The 24,590-nt window shown below is 38.8% G+C and overlaps 1 protein-coding gene across 1 annotated transcript in view; it reads left to right on the top strand.

Annotated features, from left to right (window-relative positions):
- Positions 1–1,853: 1,853 nt before the first annotated feature.
- The window catches only part of LOC120770386, a 77,601-nt gene continuing 54,864 nt past the window's right edge, over positions 1,854–24,590 (top strand). Inside the window, exon 1 of the mRNA XM_040097807.1 lies at positions 1,854–2,833. Coding sequence (XP_039953741.1) covers positions 1,975–2,833 — 859 coding nt within the window. The 5' untranslated portion in view covers positions 1,854–1,974. The remainder of the gene's footprint in view (positions 2,834–24,590) is intronic.

A 24,590-nucleotide genomic window follows, 5' to 3' on the forward strand; every position in this document is an offset into this window, starting at 1 on the left:
AACTTGTCATGGCGCCTGGTAGACAGTCGCTTACGACACGTCGGCGACTATGAGCTGTAACTTATCAAATACTATGAATTTCGGTCTGAATTTTTCACAGAATGTTTTCAATAGGTTTTACTGTCCAAATAAAAAAAATATAATTTTCGAGGTGATTAAATGAGAATACCCCCTTAAGCAGGAAGGCTATACAGTACTACGTAGGTTGCCTTTTATATTTCGGGACTCGAAAACAAAAACAATTTTTTCATCGAAAATCGCTTTATTGTTTTTCTAAGTATTCTCCCTTAAGATATACTATATGTACCTTTTTCTGCGTTTGGACCAATTTTCGAAGCATTTTTGTCACTTTGATTGAGATATCTCCAAAACATGCCTTTTGAATGCATCAAAAGCCTATTCAGGTGTCGAAAAAGTTGACATTTTAGATTATTTTTTACGAAGGGAATAAAAATAAGTCACTCGGTGCTAAGTCAGCACTTTAGGGTGGATTACCCATCAAATCGATGCATTAAGTGCTTAAAAGCGAAGTTGTTGCAGTCGATGTGTGAGAGCTTGTATCGAGTGTCATCTTTGGCAGTTGGTTTTCCTGATTTCTTAAAAGACAACTGACTGGTTCTGAACCACTCAATATTCACTGTTCTGCGTTGTTCTACTGGTATGGTTGCGACAAGTCCAGTTTTTCCAAAAAAACGGCAATCATTTGCTTGGAAGTGCGTTACGAAAAACTTTTGTTGAATTAAGTTCATATTGAAACACTCATACAGTCGACTGCTCTTTACTTTCGGGCTCATATGCGTAAATCAACGATTTCTCTCGATCGAGTTTTTTTTGAGATTGACAAATTGTGTGGTATCCAATGTGAACCATTTTTTTCACAGTCAAATGTTCATGCAATATTAAATGTATGCTAATCCCACTAATGCCCATAGTTGTCTCAAACTCACGATAAGTCGCATGGCGATCTTGCAATATCAAGGGGCCTATTCTGTAACTCGATTCGAAAATGTATTCTATTCGAAATTCGGATCTATTTTATCATTATGCGAAAGTTGTGCCAGGAAAAATACGTACAATTTCCGTTTTTGCTTTCTACAACTCAAAAGCTAACGAATATTTTACTCGAAAATTGGCTTGAAAATCCGAAAATCGAGTTACAGAATATAAAAAAATCCGAATTTGAGTAAATTGATTTTCGAATCGAGTTACAGAATAGGCCCCCAGTTTGCGCACAGCATCAACTTCACGAAATTCGTCCCTGAGTGATCTACGATCTCGATTGAATTCACCACACCATTAATAAACACTAGTCCTTAAAGAAACTTCATCGTGAATTAAGTTCATCCATTCACTCTTCATAAGTTGAGAGTATTTGAAGCGGAACTGTTTAGTACAGAGGTAGTACCGAAGTTAAATATTTAGAATCTATATGATCATAAATTGCATCGAAGATATATGTATAGTGCCGACCGGTTTTCTTATTTCTTCTCTGTAAGGTTGGTTTTAAAAATTTGGTTACCATACCTTCTCTATAAAACGGTACAAGACCGTATGAGGTTTAGTTCGGATAAAAGTTCCAAACTGACATCGGGTTCAGGCTTTCGATGCTTCCTCCTCGTAAACAAAAATCTTCTTTACAAAAAATTATTCAAACACAAAAATAATATCTTTGAACTTTACCTAAACAATGAAAATAATGCCATGTTGGCATTTCCGACTATTATACGTTATATGTAAAAAATAAAATCTCAAAATAAATATATATAATGGTTAAAACCACTTCCCAGTAGCAAAACAACCATTACACATTAGTTGAAAACTTATATTTCGGGGTCAAACAAACAACTTACAAAATTTATAAGGTCATAAATTCGAAAAAAGCGGAAATGTTATCAAATATCAGCGCATAAGTCGCATAATCAAAACAAACAAAAAATAGAAGAGAAATAGCGGAGCACCTACACCAACCAACACATGGCGGGCTATTGCTCGCTCCCGCTGGCACCCGTAACGGCCACCGCTGCCATGGCAGCAGCAGCAACGGTCGCGGCCGCAGCACCGCCACCCAGCGCCGGACCGACGATGTATCACCACCAGTCGATGACGGCAATGTCGAATAACGGTATTATCTATCAATCGGCGGTACACGCCTCCATACACAGTTTGAATACAGTACAAAATCAACGTTCTACAACAACACATCATCACATTTTAGCGACGGCGACTGCCACAGCAGCAGCGGTAGCGACTACAACAACACGTCAATATGGCGCAGGAGGTTCGGCAACATCGCCGCCGCCACCACCGCCGCCTCCTTTGCCACCCGCACCACCACCCTCTGTGTCGGTGGGCAACGGCAACGTCAGCACCGCAGCGGTGATGCCGGCTAGCGCTGTCGGTGCAGGCCACCACTCGCTTGCGCTGGCCTTGCCACAGCATCACACCCAACAAACCCACCAACTCCAACAACAACAGCAGCAACATCTACACCCGCTGCAACATCCCCTAGCCCACCATAATCACCGTCAACCGCAACAGCACCAGCAGCACCAGCAGCAGCAGCAGCAACACCCGCAACTCCATCAGTTACAACCCCACCATCATCACCACCAGTTGCAACAACACGCGTACAACGCGCAACAGCAGCAGCAGCATCATCATCACCACCATCACCATCATCATCACCAACAATTGGCGCTGCATCAGAACCACTTGTATTTTAGCGGCGCGGCTGTGGGCGGCCATATCGGTCATCACGGGCATCCGCACCACCATCATCACCATCGCCAGATCTTCAGTCAGATGCAAGCCGCCATTATGCCGCTCAACATAAGTAAGTATAGCCAATAAGCTGATGAGAGATGGCAATGTTCTTATAGTATTTGTAAAAAACATAGTGGAATACCATAAGGTAATCGCACCCAGAAAGGTATCCAAACACATCTGATATACTACGTAATATATTTCAAATATTATACTAATTTTTTAGATTTATCCTAATTATTCATATCCAAAAGGTATAATATTTTTTACTTGGAAGTACTGTTGCTTTGTTGTTCGTTGAGCAGTGAAGTCCAATCTATATTTTCGTAACTTCGGTAAGGGAGCGGCCATTCCAGGCGCATGCCCTTAAATCGTAATCCTTAATGCCGTGATCGTCATCAAAAGGGGGCTCTCTCGTCCGAGACTGTTGTTTCCTTTTCATGGGAGGTATTTTTTACGTGGCGGGTCCCAAACCCAGCGCATAACCCTGGAGAGGTAATTGCATTTATTTCTCTATCTGATAGTGATTCGAGACTGTGCAATCTTTCGGCAGAACTTGAGATCAATGAAATATTTCCTGATCTCGAAAATTCATATTTTCATACCCTTGCAACATATTGGTACAACGTCTGAGTGTGTTTAACGTGGGATCCTGCTGTCGACAGCTTAACTCCACGGTGCTCAAAAGCACAACGGATCAATACAATGCGTCGATCAGCGCCCTGAAAACTGGGTAAACATTTTCAGTACCAATTGGCAGTGTGGCATGGACACACTAACCACCTTGGTAGGGCTCGACGCCCATCTAAAACCTCTGCCGTACTTTGGGCCCGGCACCCGGTTGCAATGCAACTCCACATTCGACTGACAAAGACAGTTCTTCCCGCGATTTGGGTTTTAACCACAGCCACCACGAATCTCCACAAAGGGCCAATCCCAATGAGCAGACTGGAGCGAACTCCAGGGCTACTGCTCCCCGTGGTACCAGGTTAAAGTCTTTGGTATGACCTTGTAGCCGAAGCTACGATCAGTTGAGCTTCCATATTGCTCTGGACTGGTGGCCAGGATCTTAGTCGCCTCTTACGACAGGCATGCCTTACCGCGGGTATATTCGGTTTCCCCCCCGAACCCTGAGGGGGTCCCCCCGTACCCGCAGGGGGAACATATTGGTACAGTATAATAGTTTTGTTCATCTAACGGGTGTTTGTATTATCTATGCAAGCGATAACTTGTGTAAACGGAATCAAACCATTGCTACGCCTACAAAAACGCTATTAAAAAAGTCTATAAAGTAACATAAGAAAGCACTTAATTAAGACACAAAAGTAATTTGGTACAGGTGATCGCAGAAGGCAGGGCTCCTGTGAGCTAAATATAAGAAAATGGACATGTTTCCATCCCCTAAATGTTTTAATGTACATACTTTCCAAACAGGTAAAGCTAAATTAATCCAACTCGCTCGCTGAGAAGAAGTCATTTAGCAGCTTTTCAAGTTCTATGTAAAATCCGATAATAACCACGCCCACTCCCCGTATAACGGTTATGTTTATAATTGCCCATTATCATAACTCCTTGACTAGATAAGCTACAAAATTTAATTCTACAATGACGATAATTGGCGCGGCGTCTCAAACCTTTTTCTCAGGAACTGTTTTACCGGTTTCCAAAAAATTTGGTGTGTAAGATGTAATAAAACAAATCTGTCATACACTGTGAATATGAGCGAAATCGGTCGGATAACAACCACGCCTACTGCCCATAAAACAGTATATTCCATTTGATTCTTTATCTTCCTGTGTACAAATCAAACATTAATGAAGTTCTTAGAATTTGTATTCCATCTTACGTCCAAACACTGTCAAAACCGAGCTATAACTTCTGCCAAAGTCGAAAGTGTTTACCTTAGAACCCATATACCTAACGTAAATATTTTTGATTCAAAATTCAAAACAAATATTCAAAAATAATTTGTGTCTAATATACGTAACAGTATCCCCTCTTGCCTTAAATGGTTGAAATCACAGCTCTAGTTTAAAATAAATTTTTGTCAACGTCTGAAGTTGTCTCCCAGGCTTTGATTCTTGCAAGTTGCGAAAGTATAAAATGTTGGGTTATACACGAACTTAGCGCTTCTTTAATTGCTTTTAAATAAAACTGTCTGCCGAGTACGCAATAATGGAGAGTTGTTATGTATGGACGGAGCAGGCTTGTATAAAGGCTAATGGGAACATGTCTGAAAAATTTCTCTTATTTTTTAAAGTAGTATTATTTATATTATAAATATGTTCATGATATTCAAGTTTCCCATGTAAAATACAAATCAATTTTCATCCGATTCACTTTATGAGTCATCCAAGTGCTGAAGAAGGAATAGTTTCCATCGAGTACGATTTTCATTGGACGCAAAATGCTAGCATTTACCCGAAAGTTGTTTAGGTACATGGATGTCTGAAATGAAAGAAATGTTAATTTTGGAAATTCTAAATTAAAATAATGGCACCATTCGTTCGTAATAACAAGTTCAAAGCTTTTTTCATACAATTATTCGTAAAGAAAGGCTCATAAAAATTACTCTTGTGAAATTTCTTAATATTAACAGCTGTTTCTTCATATGTCAGCAACTATTTTCGGCTAGCCGAAGCCTACCCTAGCGCTTGGCGGCCTCTCTTTCTGCAGCTTACGCTCTCTTCTTTTTTTTTTTGGCTTCCAGGAGAAACTTGGCTAGCTAATGATAGTTAGCTGCAGTAAAAACAAACCTAATAAATTTCAAATATTTAGTGAAACCGCATAGTGAGATGATGTTTTTCTAAGCCCTATCATTCCAATTTATATTTCAAATATTAGTATTAATAATAACTATATTTAATTGTTTTTTTTTTTTTTGTAAATTAGTCGCGGATATCGATATTGGTGAATTAGTAGTAAATAATCGCATTTAAATATAATATTTCGATACATACATACATACATACCTCTGGAAAGGGACATTTGTGATTTAAACTGGTGTAGGGTTTCAGAAATTGAAATAAATACTGCACCAATGGATTGCGTTGTGACTTCAAGAACCGGCACACGTCATATTCGGTATTCAAAAAGAAGCTCCTATATTCACCGCTTGTATGCTTCATCAGCACAACTCGTACCTTTGGGGAGAGGAAAATACTTCTATATCTATTAATACTGCTATATTGGAGAGGCGAAGTGAAGTACCTACAGATATATTGTCCAGTGGCGGTTTGAGCACCTTCAAACGCATATGAGCTTCATGATCTGCGTTCACCCCGCAATCTTCGAATTGTAGTAGTTCTTGGTCGAGCGCCTCGCACTCCATTTTTGTGAATGTGTATTTGATCGCGCAAATGCTCGGCACAAAGGCTTGAAGTGATAAAGTTATTAAAATTATGCACCAGGTCAAAGAGTCGCTCATGACTTATGCTGTTTGTCGTTGCGTACGGACTGAGCAACATTTTTGAACGAAATAAAAAATAAACACAAAGCGAATATTGTTTACAGATGGTCTAATGCGAATATAACGAGTCTAATTGGTAATAATTTGAATTGATTGACTTGTTTTAATGTGTTTATAATTTTGTGAGGCCGAAATATTTCTGTAACTAAAAATAAACCGATTATGCAATTTGCATAGGTTCTTCAACTATATTACATATAAGCTTATGTGTATAAAAAGTAATAACAATACACATTTCCATATATTGGGCTAGCGCCTTATCGAAGCTTCGACGCCGCTGCTCACACTTTTCTACTACCGCACTCGCACTTTTTGACCTTGAACGGCGTTTTGATATCAAGTTTTCCATTATTTTCCATTCAAGATGTTGTTGTTGGATGGTAAGGATAAGATAATCTGTCATTGAGATCATCCAGCGGTAGGCCCAGAAAACGTGCTGTTTCGACGGTGTCGGACCATAGGGAATGGGGTGTCAAATGTTAGCAAGGCATGTAAAGAGGAGATTAGTGGTGCGAGGCCTCGTTGCACGCTGAACATATATTTGATATGTCAGGGTAAGTAGGACTTTAACCTGCTACAGTATCCAGAACGAAGTTGCACAATGGTAATTCTCGATTTTCGCAGCAACTCGAACTCGACGGCTGCAATGGGTAGTGGTTTTACGCCAAGTACGCCATTCACTGAGAGGGATTCGGTTTGGGTGATAATAGTTCCACTGCTAATGGCGGTCAGTGCACGTCAAAAATTTCCTAAACCAGAAAATAAGTGGCATAGTATTGTGGATCTGCTGAAATCGATTATTGCTTAAATTAAGAGTATAATCTTCTTCATTTCATAAAAAATATATATAAAAAATATAAAAAATAGTCTGAAGACAAATTAACTTTACATTATTTTACAACAGAAGTTTTACCCAAATATTAGCAACTGTATTTTGGTCAGACTTCTTTCAGGTATAAACAAGTTTCATACTACTTTATTTACTCATTTCAATTTCAATAAAAAAAAAATTCAATAAAAATACCGCAAGACTTTTTTGACGACCCTTTATAATTTACTTTAGTTTATATCCTCAGTACGATTTTCACTTGGGATTTCTCTCTAGTCTCTCATTTTTCATTTTGTTGAAAAAGTACTGGTCTACTCGCACTCTTTCTGAACCAACTGTTCGACCTTAATTTCGAAAATTCAAGTACTAATTTTAGAAATACAAGATATTTTAAGTCTTCTCTGTGAGAGTCGTAAATTTTTCAACCGTAAAACTAGCGGCTAGTGTAGTTCTTAATGGATTCTGTGAAGATAGCCTCCAAATGGAAATTCAGGTTTCCAAATCGTCTGACTAACCACGAGTGGATGTCTGGTATTAGACTGTGGGATCACCGTGCTTTAGGTGAGGATTGCCACTGCTAGTTCCACATTTTGGGGCTCTTATTTCGCTTCTTTGTTTTGTCGATACTGTTTCTGGCGCTGGGAGCTAATGTAATCGCTCGAGTGCTTCTCCCTGGTTCTCAATAGGTGGCAACTGGCTAATACTACGGCAGCGTCGGTTGATATAGTCCGGAAAGCAGCAATTAGTCGTGCATTGGATTTGTCATCTAGAGTCTGGATCCATATTGGAGCCGCATACAATATTACTGAGCTCATTACTTTTGCTGGAAGGCAGGCAGTCCTGTATACTATCATTTTGATAAAGCTTTATAGATCTTACTTGCTTTTCTTGACGCGTACGCCACGTGCTCTTTGAATTGAGATTTTCAGTTTAATATTACACCCGGATATTTCAGTTCTGGCTGTGAATAAATCTCACACCCCTCTATGGTGACACCAACCAGTTCCAATCTCGTTGAAGATAATTGTATCCCTGTATCTGTTTGTGTAGAATTTTTGGTTTACTCGTTACTCATTCGCCCAAACTTTTATGCTTTTGACCTCAAACATTTATTGTTTATAATCTGACTTACCTCTATGCCTATTATGTTCTCTGTATAAATATTATCGATGTTGTTATTGGTGTATTATTATAATTAAGCTTGAATGCGAATGCATGTGTTGTTTTGGTGTTTATTACTTGGGTTGCTTTGTTAGACTTCATTGTTGGCCTGTTCATTTGCACAATCGCGCTTCGTCTGCTTATATTCTTTAGTTATTTTGGGAGGTCTGGTGAAAAATAATTAAGTATGAAACCAAAATTTTATTCAAAAATTTGGCATGAAAGAATTAATTCATTCTTTCGATTAATTGAATTTACCGAAAAAATCTAGAATGATATGTCATCCGAGTTGATGCTAAAAGTAAAATTTAAATTTAAAGAATCAAAATTTCCAGAATCGTTTGAATACTGGTGATATTCTCCTTATCTTCAAATAGAGATGCTAATAGTTAGACCTGCTCCATGAAAAGTAATTTTCGAGAGATCAAAATACTGTGAAGAAATTGTGAAAAAGATTGTAGTTTTTACATACTTCTGCAAAAGCGCCAACAAATACAAATACAACAAATAAATGTATTAGACGATTTTGAAAATCAGCTTTATGATATTACGATTCACTTTACGAGGTCTTTGTGTAGAATGTTTCGAAGGGGATTAACCAGATGTTAGAATAGTTTTTTTCAGAGAAACTGGATACTTGAATATCTACCATTCAATTCAAGAATCTACTTCCGTACTTAGAGCAACTGCATATCTGTATGTCTATAGGTGTGGTATACTGCCACCTTTGGAAAATTTCATTGAACTCCTCATTAAAGGGATGTAAGGGGATCAGTTGCCATCTTTACGGCTTGTTCGAAGCGAACTGAAACAGCACCGTTCACATTAACACTCTAAAAACTCTTACCAGACCTTCATACGAGTACAACTGCAACGTTATCCAAGCAGAGTGAGCTCTTAATATAAGCTCGGCGAAAGCAGGTCAGTCGGCAAAAATTTCGGTGTCGCATGATCCTACTACCTCTACGAGGTGTGTTCAAAAAGTATCGCGACAGTTTGCTGACAGTTTTCTTCGATTGCAGGGGCGTGGTGCATCATGAGTTCTTGCCACAGAGAAGAACGGTCAATAAGGAATATTACCTGCAAGTTATGAGCAATTTGCGCGAAGCAATCCGCCAGAAACGCCCGCGTTTGTGGAAGAACAAAAATTGGCTTTTGCACCACGATAACGCCCCTGCTCACACATCGTTGCAGTAGTGATGTCGCAGCCATCGTATTCCCCAGATATGACCCCCTGTGACTTTTTCTTGTTTCCTAAACTGAAGAGGCCCATGAAAGGACGACGTTACGCTTCTCTTGACGAGATAAAGACGGCATCGAAGGAGGAGCTGAAGAAGATTAAAAAAAAAAAAATGATTTTTTGAAGTGCTTCGAAGATTGGAAAAACCGTTGGCACAAATGTATAATATCTCATGGGGATTACTTTGAAGGGGACAAAGTAGATATTCATGAATAAATAAATAATTTTTGAAAAGACACAAAATTCGCGATACTTTTTGAACACACCTAGACAGTTTTTGATGTTCAGTGAGACACAATAAAGAAGAAGAAGACACAATTTTAGCTGGTTATGTCGGCTGACTGGTCACGGTGAGATTGTTCGATGTTCGATGGGGCCAAACAATTATCTTGCTGCCTATTATCGAAGTTGCTGGCATCAGGATTGAATTTATTCATGCGTTCAACCTTTTCTCTTGAGTGGTATTGAGCCTGAAGTCAAGTTTTTGCTGAAAGCAATTCCTTAATTTTAGTTGTGTAATAAAATTATACTAGAAACCGATATATTCCACAGCTGTATGTACATATAATCGACCACATTTGCAAGAGTAAACTATGCACACTCGACTGAAATTTTAATTTCCACAATCGCTTTCGAATTTCAATTGAATGTGTGTTGGTGTGTGTCTTGCGAAGCGGATTGTTCGCACCTGTAAATGTTTGTGAATACACAAAACTCCGATTTGGAGCTGGAACTGCCGCACCAATTGACTGAGCCGGTAAAAATATAGTCCCTCATGCAGTTAAAGACCAAAGGAATGTCTATTTTTCGCTGTTCGCTTGTTCGCCTGTCTAACTATGCATGCAAATGTGTGCGTGTGTGGGAATGTTTGGCTTTATTGAGGTCCTTAGTTAGCTGGGATTTTCGCAAAGCTCCGAGCACACAACAGCCATTCAACAGCGTTCCCGAAAGTCGTCATACTCGCCCAATAACACGAGTGTTAAAGCGTTTCTAAACGCATTTATGAGCCTCATTACAATCGCTTTTTATTGCATTAAAACATTTCAAGTGTTCTCGTGTCGTGCGCACACATTCAGACTGACACGCATACATGTATGCCTATATTGCCTGTTGTCTGCTATTGTATGTGTTGTTATTGTTGTTGTTGTTTTGTTAGCATGACACTTCAAACGGCACAATAAAACTCCGAGTGAGTAGCGAGGATTAGGCAATCGGCGACGTGGCAAGGGGCCCAAGAATAAAGGACAAACGCGTTTGTTCGCTGAAAGTGCACTTGGGTTGTACCATAGTGTTAGTGTGTGTGTGTGTGTGTGCTGTTATGGCACAGTTGAGGCTTCTCCGTTTTGAATGGATGTTTTGAAATGCGTTCGCAAAAACGCAACAAGAGGTTAGTGTTGCTTCCTCACACACACACACGCATACACATGCTGTTACATTATTGTTGATGTGTTGTTGTTGTGTGTTTGTGGCTGCAATTGTTGCAATGACAGCGACGACACTTTTGTTTTATTCCACATTACGTACACGACTACCGCCAAGGGGCACAGTTTATATTTTTTAGCGCTTACCTACATAGAAGAATGCAAATAATAAAATAATAACAACAACACACACACACACAAACAAGCTTGGGTCACATTGGGGCCATTGTTTGTTGAGGCTCTTGGCAGCGCTTGGCTGTGGTGCGATTCTGCTTGTCTGTCGGCCACATTCACTTTATTATCCTTATGTAATAATATTTTGTCTCTTCCATGGACACATGGTAAAACGCGCCACCCCCTCACCCTCCCCCTCCGCTCGCAGCGTTCACATTGCAATATGTTTTATTTACATGTGTGCGTGCTTGCTTTTTACAATAATATTTTATTGTTTTTCGTTAGGTTTTGTGTGTGTGGAGAAGCGGCTTGAGCCAGCCAACAATGGCCAGCGATTTTTCACCTGTTTTTGTATGAAAGCGCCACGCGGATTTCGGTCGTGCCTTGAGGCGTTCGGGCCGTTTATTGTGACAAACACACGCGCCATTGTGCTGTCCGTGTGTGTGTTCATAATTATTTATGTGTGTCTGTGTGGCGTCGGTCAAAGCGGTCGTAACTATTCATTGTGTGTTCGTTATTATCCTCAGACGCGTTTTTCTCTTAGTTTTCCGTACACATACGCTCATTATGCACACTGCGTTTGTGTGCGTGTCTTTAAGTTTGGTAAGGCTCGCACTAATTTCGGAGTGTTTTGCAAATAATAAGATATTTAACTTCGCGAAATAGAGTTTTCGTTACTTTTTGTCTGATTTAAATTTGTTTTATCAAAATGTTACAAATATGGAATATAGAACTACCGAAATTGCGGATATTTTTGAAGCAAACAAACATTTTGCTATTCTCCAAAAATGTTTCCTTTATTTTTTCAACTTCAAAGTTATTCACTTCAGTCCTTATACTTGCAAAAGTTTTCAATTCATCAAACTTATTATTTTCAAGGCACTTGCTCCATCTTATACAGTGCCTTCCATAAATAAAGGTTTTGTTTTCCAAACTATAGGTGGCTTTATTGGTAAAAATGTGGTAATTAGAAATACATTGCTTTGCTATAGCTGACTGTTTTGTTCAATACTTGCTGCATTTTTAAATGTTTATTTTTGAAAGTAGGGGTTTGATTATCTCTCAAGTGTCCTGAACAATTTTGTCACTGATTGCATCGTTCCCTTGAACAACAAACCATGCCTAATTTGATCAAGATACGTCAAATGAAAAAGCTTTCCATACAAGCACTTGATTCCGATTTAGTATCGATATCTCAGAAACTGAGGGACTGGTAGGCATATTTACAGACAGACGAATAGAATCATTCATAGTACTAATTTTACGTTCTAAAAAATATGAGTTTGATTTAAATTCAACTAAAATATATTTTTATTATTAACTTCATGTGCAACGCAATTGGTAATAGTAAAAATATTGAAAAAAAAAACAATTCATAAATAGTACAAAAACAAAAGTAAACTATAAATTTAAAAAATTCAGAGGACAAAAAATATAGAATCATAATATCTTACATTAAAAAAAATTTACAGAGAAATAATTGAAAAAGTTGTTAGTACTTTGTAGCGTACCCTTTATCGTCTAATACAGATGCACGTCTTAGGCATAGACTGAATCAGGCTATGGCAAGTGCTCTGTGAACAAAATACCAGACCTTTGAACCTTCGCTCAGAGTTTGGCCTTATTTTTAGGTTTAAAGGGTGCAATATTTTCCTTAACGATTTCCATAAGTTTTCAACATCACACTATGTCGGAACAGCCCCAAACAATTATATTGCGGCCACGGGGTTTGAAGAACTTGGTCGTGTAGCGGTCGAACATTTTTTTGTTTTTTGGACGTCGGACTCACGTCCAACTATCATTTCTTATTATATTAATTTTGCGTTAAGACCATAGAAATTAGGGCCATTTTTTTTTAATTTTTACCCTAATTAATGTGTTGTTTTGCAACCTTTATAGGATTCCATCTATGCCGTTTTCTAAGTTTTAGTACCTTTCCGGACAATGTGTCAAATATATTTTTCTCCACAAGTTGTCTTCTTACCGTTCTTGAAGCAATGTGTGCTTCTTATTCTTGTTGAATGGCCGCAGAGGTCTTAAACGGATCACGCATCGACAATCTTGCAATATTTTGATCGACTTCCGCAGTCGTTTTTCGTGGTCGGCCTTTATTTCAACCTTTTTTGGGAAATTTTAAGGCATTAAACACAAATTTTTGAGAAATATCCAATATTTTTGTAATTTCTCTTCCTTGCAAATTTTGGAACATAATCTCTCTTCCTCTGAAAAATGTTTTGCTTGACCCATTTTTCTACATAAATACATAACACAGCCCGACAAAATTAAAAAAAAATGTTGCTTCTTTGAATTTATCAACTGATTCTAGTTAATTTGGGCGCGCTGAATTCAAATTTGTAATCAGTTTGTCTCTATCAGCTCTAGTTTTCATGATATAGCTTTTTTTATACCCTCCACTTAACTTATGACCTAAAAAAAATAAAAATATTTTTCGTTTATGAAACCATTCGCTATTGATTCTATGATTTTGTCCTTAAGCGCGCGGCATCTCTAATGCCATTTAGACTTTTGAAATTACAGTTGACTGTAAAACTCGACAATGCCGCATTTTTCTTTTTTTAAAGTACATAGGGTTGCAGTTGTTATTATGCAAAAAAGTTACTGCAAAAATGAAAAATTTCCAAAAAAATTTAACCATTATTTCAAAACAAAACCTTTGATTCTATTTTATTGTCTGTAACTGTACGTATTAAATTTTATACTGTCTCTGACGTTTTCTTTGGCAAACTTAGTATACTCTCTTCAGGGTATACGAAACGGAAAGCTTTTTTAAAACTTTTCTGTTTGATTGTACATAAGTGTTTTATCGTGTCTATACTTTTTGCATAATAGTATTTGGTATATGTTATACCGCCCTTATAACGAATCTGGAAACCACCCGACAATTACATCGTGTTATCGAAAAGTTGTCTAAATTGGTTCAGCCGTTACCTTGGCGAGTGGCTCGCTGGGAAAAGATTTTACTCAAATGAGGAGATCAATTTGGAACAAGCGGCTCTTTTAAAGGTCTCGAACTTTTACAAGATCCAGCTACGTAAGGTTTAGTACTCATTAGGACAAGGTCTTCAGAGACAGTGCAGTATAGCAATGATTTACGGCTAGCACTCTTTCTCTGCTACGCCTAATTATTTTGGCATTTTTTTGTCTTCGTTATGACCTTAATCGTATTATGATTTGTCGGCCTAACTAATTCAGTTACCCATTTCATATACGTCGTTTTCTTCCTATTTAATGTCAATTTATCACGGACACAGTGTCCTTTGGGCAAAGACGTTTCTCATATTTCACACGAAGTATTAATTAAAAATTAATGTTGTAATTTTTCTACTGCGAAAATCATACTCCTTGCAGCTGGAATCATTTGTCCAAAATGATTTTACGATTTCCTTGAAGGCGATACGCTGAAGTGTCAAATACAAGTTATAGAGGCATATGGCAGCCACATGCAGCTACACACATTTCCCAAGTGGTCTTCACAGCAGCAAGAAAAAATGAAGAAATAACGAAATGGCAACAACTGAAGAAAGTCAGCAAAATCGCCGCTATCGTAATAGTTGACAAGAAATCTTCTATTAATAAGTCTTCAGCACTAACTCTTCAAAAATTACCTTGACACAGACATGCTCCACTCAGCAGTTGGCTGATTCACTTTTGAATAGTCTGCCGTTTGGGTGAAAACTTTCGCAAGTTACCAATTTGTATATGCTCATTGTGGTTAAATCGGCGAGCGAATGTCCTTTGTCGTCGTCTAAGGCGAAGTGTGGTTGCATGTTCAGCGTCAAATCGCTTGTTTCGGCTGATTTTTGCTTGAGTTTGTGTCGTCCGCTTACCCAAACACTCACATATACACATATGCTTTTCATTTGGCAAAACTTCCTTTTATTTTTGCTCATTTCGCTGTCATTTCTCTAGTTTCTGGGCTATGTCTCGTGTGTCCAATAAAAAATTCAAAATGGTCACATAAGGACTTGTCAAAGATCACGTACTCAATAAATATTGCTTATTCGTTGGTTGGCTGCGTTCTTTCCATTTTCCTATTTGTGAATGTCCCAGTGCCTTTTTAGGACTTGGCTAACGGCGCCTTATATTTTAATCTATGAATTTTCGCTTTTATTGCTGTCCTCCATGAGTGAATACTCGAGGCATACGAGTGGAGATGTGGAACTACATATTTTGTGTTGGATTGAAAAATGCATGAGCCTATCGTAATTTCATTTTTATTTCCCACTTTAGTGACATAATACAAGTGACGTGGCGATTTTACATAATTTTGGATTTATGGAAGTAACGGAAATCAACAGCTTTCGTCCTTATTATTGTTGTAAGGATTACCAAGGATTGTTGACGTTAGCTGCTGTCAAGTAATATAAGATTTTATGAACTTATGTTTAGAATTCAGCAAGTTTTAAATCTAAATATATGGTTTTGAAAGTTTATAGAGTTGATGTGCACAAATTATTCTTTAATTTAGTCACAAATCATTTCCAAACTAATCTGTCAAGAGTTGAGTGTTACGAAGTTTTACGAATTTAATTATTTGGAAGCATTTGGATACGAGTGGACACCAAAACTATCCTAAAACTGACTGAACGCAGCATTACCGAACAGTTTTTCAGACATGATATTGATATGAATCGGAAACATGCTGGATTATTCGAAAACGGCGGCATGAAAAGTGATAATTTCCTTGAAGTAATTTAATCTACAAGAACTTAATTTTAATTGTCAGTAAGTTTGACAGTTAAATGCTAGAGAGGCCCAAAAGAACGGACGGGCAGACAGGTGGACTTGGCTAACTCAACTCAGCTCGATGCGCTAGTCATTTATCATATACTCGTACTACTATGAGCAAAAATAGTAAGACTTTGTTCGCAATTTTAAATTTCTTAATTTATTCCTCAAAATCTATGTCGTCCCCTCAAACTAATCTCCTTTACCCCAATACACTTGTGCCAACGTTTTTCCAATCCTCGAGACAGCTCTGAAAGACAATTTCTGGTATATTCTTCTATGCGCGTGGCAATTCACGTTTAATGTCTTCAATTGACTCAAAACAGTAGGCCGCACGGGACTAAATTAGGCGAATACGGTGGTTCTGCCACGATATTGGCTGAAAATTTGGCCAAAAACTCACGAAGAATCATTTCAGTATGCGACGGTGCATCATCGTGGTGCAAACCAGGAGTTTTCGGCCCATAGATCCGATCTCTTTTTATACTTTTCCAGTTACTACAGAGTATTCTAGTTTTGTTCACCTAACAGTTGTACGTATCACCTAAAACTAAGCTAGATAGATATAGAGTTATATATATCATGATCAGGATGACGAAAAAAGTTGAAATCCGGTTGTCTGTCTGTTTGTCCGTCCGTCCGAGCAAGCTGTAACTTGAGTAAAAATTGAGATATCTTGATGAAACTTTCGAGTTCGCATGTGGGCGTAATCGAACCACTGCCATGCCCACAAATCGCCATTAACCGAAAACATATTAAGTGCCATATCTATGGACTAAATTAAGATATAAAATTGTAATTTGGCATAGGGCATCGCAGTAGCAAGGGGCACCTGTGGGTAAAAATTTGAAAAAGTGTCTAATATGCTTAATGCTAAGTATAAATCTTATAAGAATTTCTACCGACAGTGTGAAAATGGATGCAATCGAAGATAACCCCACTCACTCTCCATATAACGGTACTGTTCAAAACTACTAAAAGCGCAATAAATCCGTAACTAATCATGCCAGAGACATTAAATTTCATCTGCGAGCTGGTTTAAGAAGGCTTTATAAGAGCGGGTGTGTAAATTGAACAATGGGCATGGCACCGCCCATTTTTTATAGCCGATGCCAACTAAATTTAGTACGTGTCATTTTTAAAACATTCCTATGTTACAGTGTGAAAATTGGAAAAATCAGACTACAACCACGCCCACCTCCCATATAACACAATTTAAAATTCTTTCACTTTCCAGTACATAAATCAAGAAGTAATTAATATAACCAAATAAAATTTTGCAGCAATAATTCCCTCAAAGGATATACCTTCTTCAATCCTTCAATGATATGTCTGTATTTAAAAAATTGGTAGAATCGGGCCAATATACGTACCTCCCTTAGTCCCCGTATACTTCTACTTTATATGATTGGTTTTACACCTTAAAGTATTTCCCTGGCTTTGATTCTTGCAAGTTGCAAGAGTATAAAAGGATCGGTTGGACCGAACATAACCATTCCTTACTGGTTAGAAATAGCTTTGCGCAAACGACGCATAACACTCAAATAGTATTCCTTGTTGACAGTTTGGCCGGTCGGAAGGAATTCGGAGACCTCGATAATCGAAGAAAACTGTCAACATAACCTGGATTTTTGACCTGATTTGACGTGGGTTTTTCGTCTTCGGCTCACCTATGACACGATATGCGGCCGACTGATCGTCAGTTTCCCGTGCTGAAAGCACAGATCCAATACTCATCGCTAGTAATAATATGTTTCGTGACATCCTGGTAGTTGGTAAGGATTGTTTCACAGGCGTTATGGACGCTGTTTTTCGAAAAAATTGAGTGATTTTGCTTTCACTTTTATTATGCCCAAACGATCTTTAAACATATTTTTCACTCATTCTTCCGATATTCTCACAATGCTAGTAAGATCTCTGGCTGTTAATCATCGATTCTCAAGCATCAATTCCTTTATTTTATTGACGTGTTAATCATCAGTTAATGTTGATGGCTGTCCTGGACGTAATTCATCGTCAGCGCGTTCTCGTTTTAATGGAACTTCTTTGTTGAATAATTTCAATCATCAGAAAAATCGCCGAATGCGCTTGATATTCTTCAGAAAGACAAGCGTATACTAAACACTAATAATTATTTTGCTGTGACATTTGTTAAAGATGTCGCTGGCAGTCATACCAATCTAGAAAAATATTGGGTTGTCAAAAAAGTCTTGCGGTATTTTCGCTAGTTGGCGCTGAAAGCGCGTAGTTCTAGTTTTACTCGTCGCATCGGGTCATGCTATACCTTTTTGGAAAGCTCATTTCCCGCGGTAACACGTGTTTGATTGATTGTCGTTTCTTTTAAGTCGTTCGTGAGTTATAGCGTCGCAAACATGGAGCAAAATAAAGAAAAAAAAATACGGCATATTTTACAGTACTACTACGATAAAGGCAAAAATGCATCTCAAGTCGCCAATAAAATTTGTGCAGTTTATGGACCCGATACAGTTTCCATTTCCACCGCACAACGATGGTTTCAACGTTTTCGTTCTGGTGTAGAGGTGGTCGAAGATGCGCCACGCTCCGGAAGGCCTGTCGTCGAAAATTGCGATAAAATCGCTGAATTGGTCGGAAGAGACCGGCATAGTAGCAGCCGTAGCATCGGTCAAGAGCTGGGCATGACTCATCAAACCGTTATAAACCATTTGAGGAAGCTTGGAGTCACTAAGAAGGTCGATGTATGGGTGCCACACGAATTGACGCAAAAAAACATCTTTGACCGTATCGACGCATGCGAATCGCTTCTGAATCGCAACAAAATCGACCCGTTTTTGAAGCGTATGGTGACTGGCGATGAAAAGTGGGTCACTTACGATAACGTAAGACGCAAACGGTCGTGGTCGAAAAGCGGTGAAGCGGCCCAGACGGTGGCCAAGCCTGGATTGACGGCCAGAAAGGTTCTTCTGTGTGTTTGGTGGGATTGGCAGGGAATAATCCACTATGAGCTGCTCCCCTATGGCCAAACGCTCAATTCGGACCTGTACTGCGAACAACTGGACCGCTTGAAGGCAGCACTCATGCAGAAGAGGCCATCTTTAATCAACAGAGGCCGAATTGTCTTCCATCAGGACAACGCCAGGCCACACACATCTTTAGTGACGCGCCAGAAGCTCCGGGAGCTCGGATGGAAGGTTCTTTTGCATCCACCGCATAGTCCGGATCTTGCACCAAGTGATTACCACCTGTTTCTGTCCATGGCGAACGCGCTTGGTAGTCTGAAGTTGGCCACAAGAGAGTCCTGTGAAAATTGGCTCTCCGAGTTTTTTGCCAATAGGGAAGCGAGATTCTATGAGAGGGGCATTATGAAGTTAGAATCTCGTTGGGAACGCGTGATCCAACAAAACGGCTCATATTTGACTTGAATGGATTTTCGCGCGAAATTGAAATTGAAAAGTGTTACTATTTTTCCCCCTCAGTAGTAAAGCTTTTTTCTTGGAATATAATTTAAGTGAGGACATTGTGATAATATATTAAAAAAAATAAAAGACGCTTCTCATTTGATTCCGCTGCATGTAGATATTCCACTTCGCAAATACTTTTTCCAATAAGTATTTGGAGTAATTGTTTCATTACGAATATTCCAGCACTTCAATGCACTGACCTCATAATGGTCTCTTCGTCAAGTTGACAATGGAGAAAAGTTGCTGATTTTGTTATTGTAACTCATTGGCCTATCGTTCAGCTTTTCACAAAACTCTTAAAGTCGGTAATCTCCAGGTGTGCATGCTTTATCAATCCTGATCGATTGTTCTCCTTTAGAAAAAGTATACATAAATTTTTGTTGCTCTACAGACAGCTTCTGCTGCGTGACTGCACGCTGTCTCGTATAAACAAGTTTAGTCAGCCGAGCGGCAGCGGGAGCAGCAGCGAGCTGTGTTGTCTTCATGAATCTTACAATGATTTGCGGCCTCAGCTGACCATTTGGTTGGGCTGCCATGCAGTGGAAATGGAACACAACTAAACGCATTGAAACTGAACTAACAATTAAGCGCCGCAGTGGCCTGTGCAAGGTGTGTTCGGCGGTCGGCTGGCTGCTTGCCGGGGTGGTTAGCCACCGAGTTGATGCAGGTCAGCAGACTGCTCGAGGCGCACCACTATGTATCGGGTTGTATGTGTGTGTGTGTGGCCGGCAGGTACACGGCCGCTCCGATTGCTTGGGCGGCTGGCAATTCCGAGCAATTAAATCACTTTGATGGTAATTTGGATTAATATGGCGTTGTCCAATCGAGCCATACGAACAATTAGTTTGGCAAATGCATGCGTGCGCGGCCAGTGCACTCATGTGCGTGTGTGCGTGTGCGTTCAGTTCGATTAGGTGAATCTAAAATAGATTTATTAGTCAGTTGCATTGTATACGAGCTGTTATGTTGCAATTGCATGGAGTGCGCCTTGCTGCCACATTTTTGAACTTGGCCGCTGTTGTTGTTGCTATTGTTCGCCATTTGTACATAGTACTATATGTTTGTATGTTTTGGTGTACAAATTAGCCGATGGTGGCGAGCAATCGCTTTCGGGGGCAAAAGTCATACCAAAGTCACGCTGATTCAAACAAATGGCATGTCCATTGGATCGATTTGTTTTTGCTGCTGTTGTTGTTGTTTTGCACTTTTAACAACGTACACATTTAGCTTGCTCTGAGTTGCTCACCTGGTGATATTGGCCATTGGCTTTGCATGTGGGTCCATCAAGTGACTGCAGGTGTGGCGGTGTGACGAGGTCGTGTGTAATCGGCTCGTTGGCGTTATTTATTTGGCTTATCGGTGCTGGCGTTAGAGGTGCTAAGCGCGTCTGCTGTAACATTGTCGTTGTTTTTGCCATTGCATAGCGTTGACCATTCAGTGGTCAACAATTTGGTTGTTATTACAATATTATAATTTCCGTGCGACCATATTAATTTGTTAGATAAATATTTGTATTCAGTTTAGATTAATGAGCTGATCGGCACTCCATTCAGAAGCAATTAAACTTCATTCAGCCCATTCAGCAGCATTTAAACGCCAAGTGAGCTGCTATTCGTCGAAGCGTTCTACGAGTTTATTATTTTATAGTGTGGTATGGTTGAGCGAAAAATCCACTGGCTTTAATAGCCACTCTTTATACTTATCAGTTAATAATAAGAATAAGAACCCCTGGAAACTACAACATCAATATCATTGGTTATATACCAACCACCCTCTATAGATGGACTAAATGCAGCGCGTTTGAGCTACTTTTAGTACTTAAATGTCGGTCATCTCTGCTTAAAACCATTCTAACCCCTTTCTGGGGGCTTGGAAGATATGTTTTTTATAGTCTTGCAACATGTTGCTACAGATCATAATAGTTCTGTTCACCTAACAATTGTTTGTATCACCTAAAACGAATCCAGATTGATATGGGGTTATACATTATATATATGTATATTATATATAAATGATTAGGCTGACGGGAAGAATTGAAATCCGCATGACTGTCTGTTCGTTCATCCATCCGTCTGCCTAAGCAAGCTGTAACTTGAGTAAAAATTGAAATATCGTATTGAAACTGGGTACACGTGTTCCTTGGTAGAGAGGGACTACTTCCCAAATAACACAATTTTAAGATCTGATTCTTTCTGCTCTTAAAATTGAATAGGAAGTTGGATATCCCTTACATTTTTAAACTTCTGCTAGGCGGTTTGGTACTGAATCAACAAGCTTTGAGATTTCTGTCGAAGAGATTTTATTCACTCCTACCGCAGCACATCCTCAACGATAGCTTTCGAGGTAATTATGCGTTGGTGAATTTTTCGTTCCAATAAATCACATAGGTGCTCGTGGGATTCAATTCTGGCGTTTGCGGTGGCGCTCGAAGCTGGGAACGTTGTAGAGTAACCAAAGCTTAACTATGTCTGCGGTATGCTCCGGGTCGTTATCTCGTTGGAAATAGAAGTCGCTTCCTGGACCCGCTTTACTTTTTTTTAATATTGAGGTAAAAATATTTGTCCATAGTGTAAAATAATACGTTTCACGCACGCTCTATTCCATTTATTGGAAATTTATAACTCTATTTACATACATAGAATACAACAAATATACGAATTTTGAAAAATAAAACTCCAACCCTTTTCTCCGACCATTCAGACCATATTTTAGAAGTTTCAAAATATTTCCTCCCATAAAAGACCAAACTAAAGAGGAATATTAAATAATGAAAATTATATGCGCGCGAACTGATAAATACCAGCATTAAAACAAATTATACCTCATCACTAGTGAGCTGCCATAAAGGTGAAATATGAAAAAAAAGCTTTGCAAAAATGTGGAATGAAATGGAGAAATGTAAATAGAATTAAAATGAAGGTTCTCAATACATACTTTCGCGCTTCCTTCGTACTTACCACTCAATTCGAGTGCATGCTCGTGTGTTTGATTTTTTTCTTCTCACGTTACCGTAATGGTCAAGGCGAGATTTTGCGGCGCTTTTATGCGAGTCTCCAGCCACAAGCACAAAGGGCTGACGTGCCAACTTAAAAAAATCTGAAAAAAGTCAAAAAATCTTTGAATGAAAAAATACACAGGAAAAATCTCCAAAAAAAAAGTGAGCAAATATAAAAATTGTATAAATTACAAATCCCTCGACTTCGCTCGCGGTTGAGTTCATATTGCAAAGTAAAGACACCCTTGCATGTGCCGGAGCAGTAAAAAATTAAAATAACATTTGAAAAGGTACAAAAATAGTGAAATTATGATTGGAGCAACAGAATTTAGAAATGCAGCGTGGTAAAAGTGAACCGCGGCTGCATATTAATATATTTTTTATACTTCCCCGACATATGTTTCCGACTCGCATACTACACTACGCTTAAATGGCTCATATGCATAAGTGCACTGATGAGAGGCAACAGGCAGCAATAATAACGGTAAAGCAAAATACAATTTGACCATACATCCCTGCGTCCTTCGCCAACAAGTCATTTCCAGCTCTAGACTCGCGCGCTGTATTTATGGTGTCATCATTCAGTCCTCATATGCATTTCCTTTGCTCTTACAGTCGTTTAGTTGGCTTGGCAGGCAGTCGTCGTTTCTCTTCGTTTTGCGGTGCTGGGAAAACTTCAAAAAATGCATTAAGTAAATTTCATTTTATTTCATTCATTTCTCAACATCCGTGTGGCGGACCTTAATGGGCCCATTTCGAATATTTCAAGTTTTGAATTTACTAAGGCGGCTTGTTGCTAGATGTACGATATTCCAGCTCTCTCAGCTACATATTCTGATTGTGAAGTATATTTGTGAATCCTCTGCACATCGTGCTCTACAAATGACAGGCTCGTCAACGCTTCAAACGTCATTTAAGTCATTGTGAGAAATGAAAATGAATTTCTCATAGAATGTGAATTGGCGAATAAAACATGTCGTGGAGTCGCATAATTGCATTGCCTTGCGATACTCAGCGAGCAGGGTGGGGCAGCCTGGTTTCGCCGCTGGCTTTCACTTCTCTTATTTTGGCCCCACTTTTGGCCTCGCCATTATACTTTTCATTGTTATTTTACTTGGTTTTCCTTCACTGTCCTTTGTCTTCCATCGTATTTCATAAACAATTTATGTCATTTCTCTTTCTGCAAAGTTACCTGTGCTTTGTGGGAATTCATTAATCCTTTGGCGTTCTTTTTGTTTTCTTTGATTTAATTCATAACTATTCTTGGCTTTTCGACATAAGCATGTGAATTCTTAGATACCCTGCAGGAAATGCGACGTTGCGGAGCTCATCGTGCAAGTAAGCTGAGAGCTGAAGAGAATGTAGTCTTCAACTGGCCAAACGAAGAGTCCGAATTTGTTTAAAGTTTCTTTATGCTCAGATTTGCAACAAAATTGAAAAATATGGGAAACGAACTTTTCCACTCTATATTTCTGTATTCTTATTTGTTCCAAGTTGATTAGAATCAGATTTTAAATTTTAATTATCAGAAAACTGGATTGCTGAAGCACTCTAAACTTTTCCTACAGGCCTCACTAGCAAAAAAATTTCATGTTGTGCAGCACATACAATTATTCTCCCGAGGTTGACTTCTTCCGTGGCCTAAGTTGTCTTGTTTTAGTGGACTTTTGTACCTTTAAATTCCGTAGAATCGTTTTTCCGTGGCTAATTATTGTTTTGGTATAGTTTCTACATGGGGCAACAGCGCATACAAAATATGACACTAATTATTGCTAGTGCCGAAATAAAAAAAGGAAATGAAAAAAAGGAGGAAGACAACTTATGTAGCCAGCGACTCACAAAGAAAGTGGATTTGAAGAAACACAAATGCACAGCGAAAATGAGGCAGCAAAATTTGTCGGTAACAAATGACGGTATCGGATTTGGCGAACAGACATTTTTGAACAGAAAATTAATTTTACCCAACCTGAATGCGAACTAAAACAAAAGATAACAGTTTTTACTCTAGAAACTCAAGAAGATTATTTTATTGGAATAGTAGAATAACAGCGAAGTTTGTCAATGTTGCTTGATGCTATATAGGTTATAAGTTTGGAATGACTCCACATTCTTGTTCGCAGCTGTATTGTAAATAAAACTCAAAATATTTAATTATTCGACAATATTTATTTTGTCGCCTTTAACATTATCTCCAACAGATGTAAAACACTTATGCTAACTCTTTTTCCAGTCCTCGAAACACTTTTCATAAGCCCTTTTTGATATAGCCTTCAGCCCCTTAAGCCCGTTTTGTTTTATTTCTCCGATCGACTGAAAACGGATCCCTCGGTGTGGAAATTTCAATTTGGG

Source organism: Bactrocera tryoni, chromosome 3 (genome assembly GCF_016617805.1).
Source record: "Bactrocera tryoni isolate S06 chromosome 3, CSIRO_BtryS06_freeze2, whole genome shotgun sequence".
In the NCBI taxonomy this organism is placed as follows: domain Eukaryota; kingdom Metazoa; phylum Arthropoda; class Insecta; order Diptera; family Tephritidae; genus Bactrocera; species Bactrocera tryoni.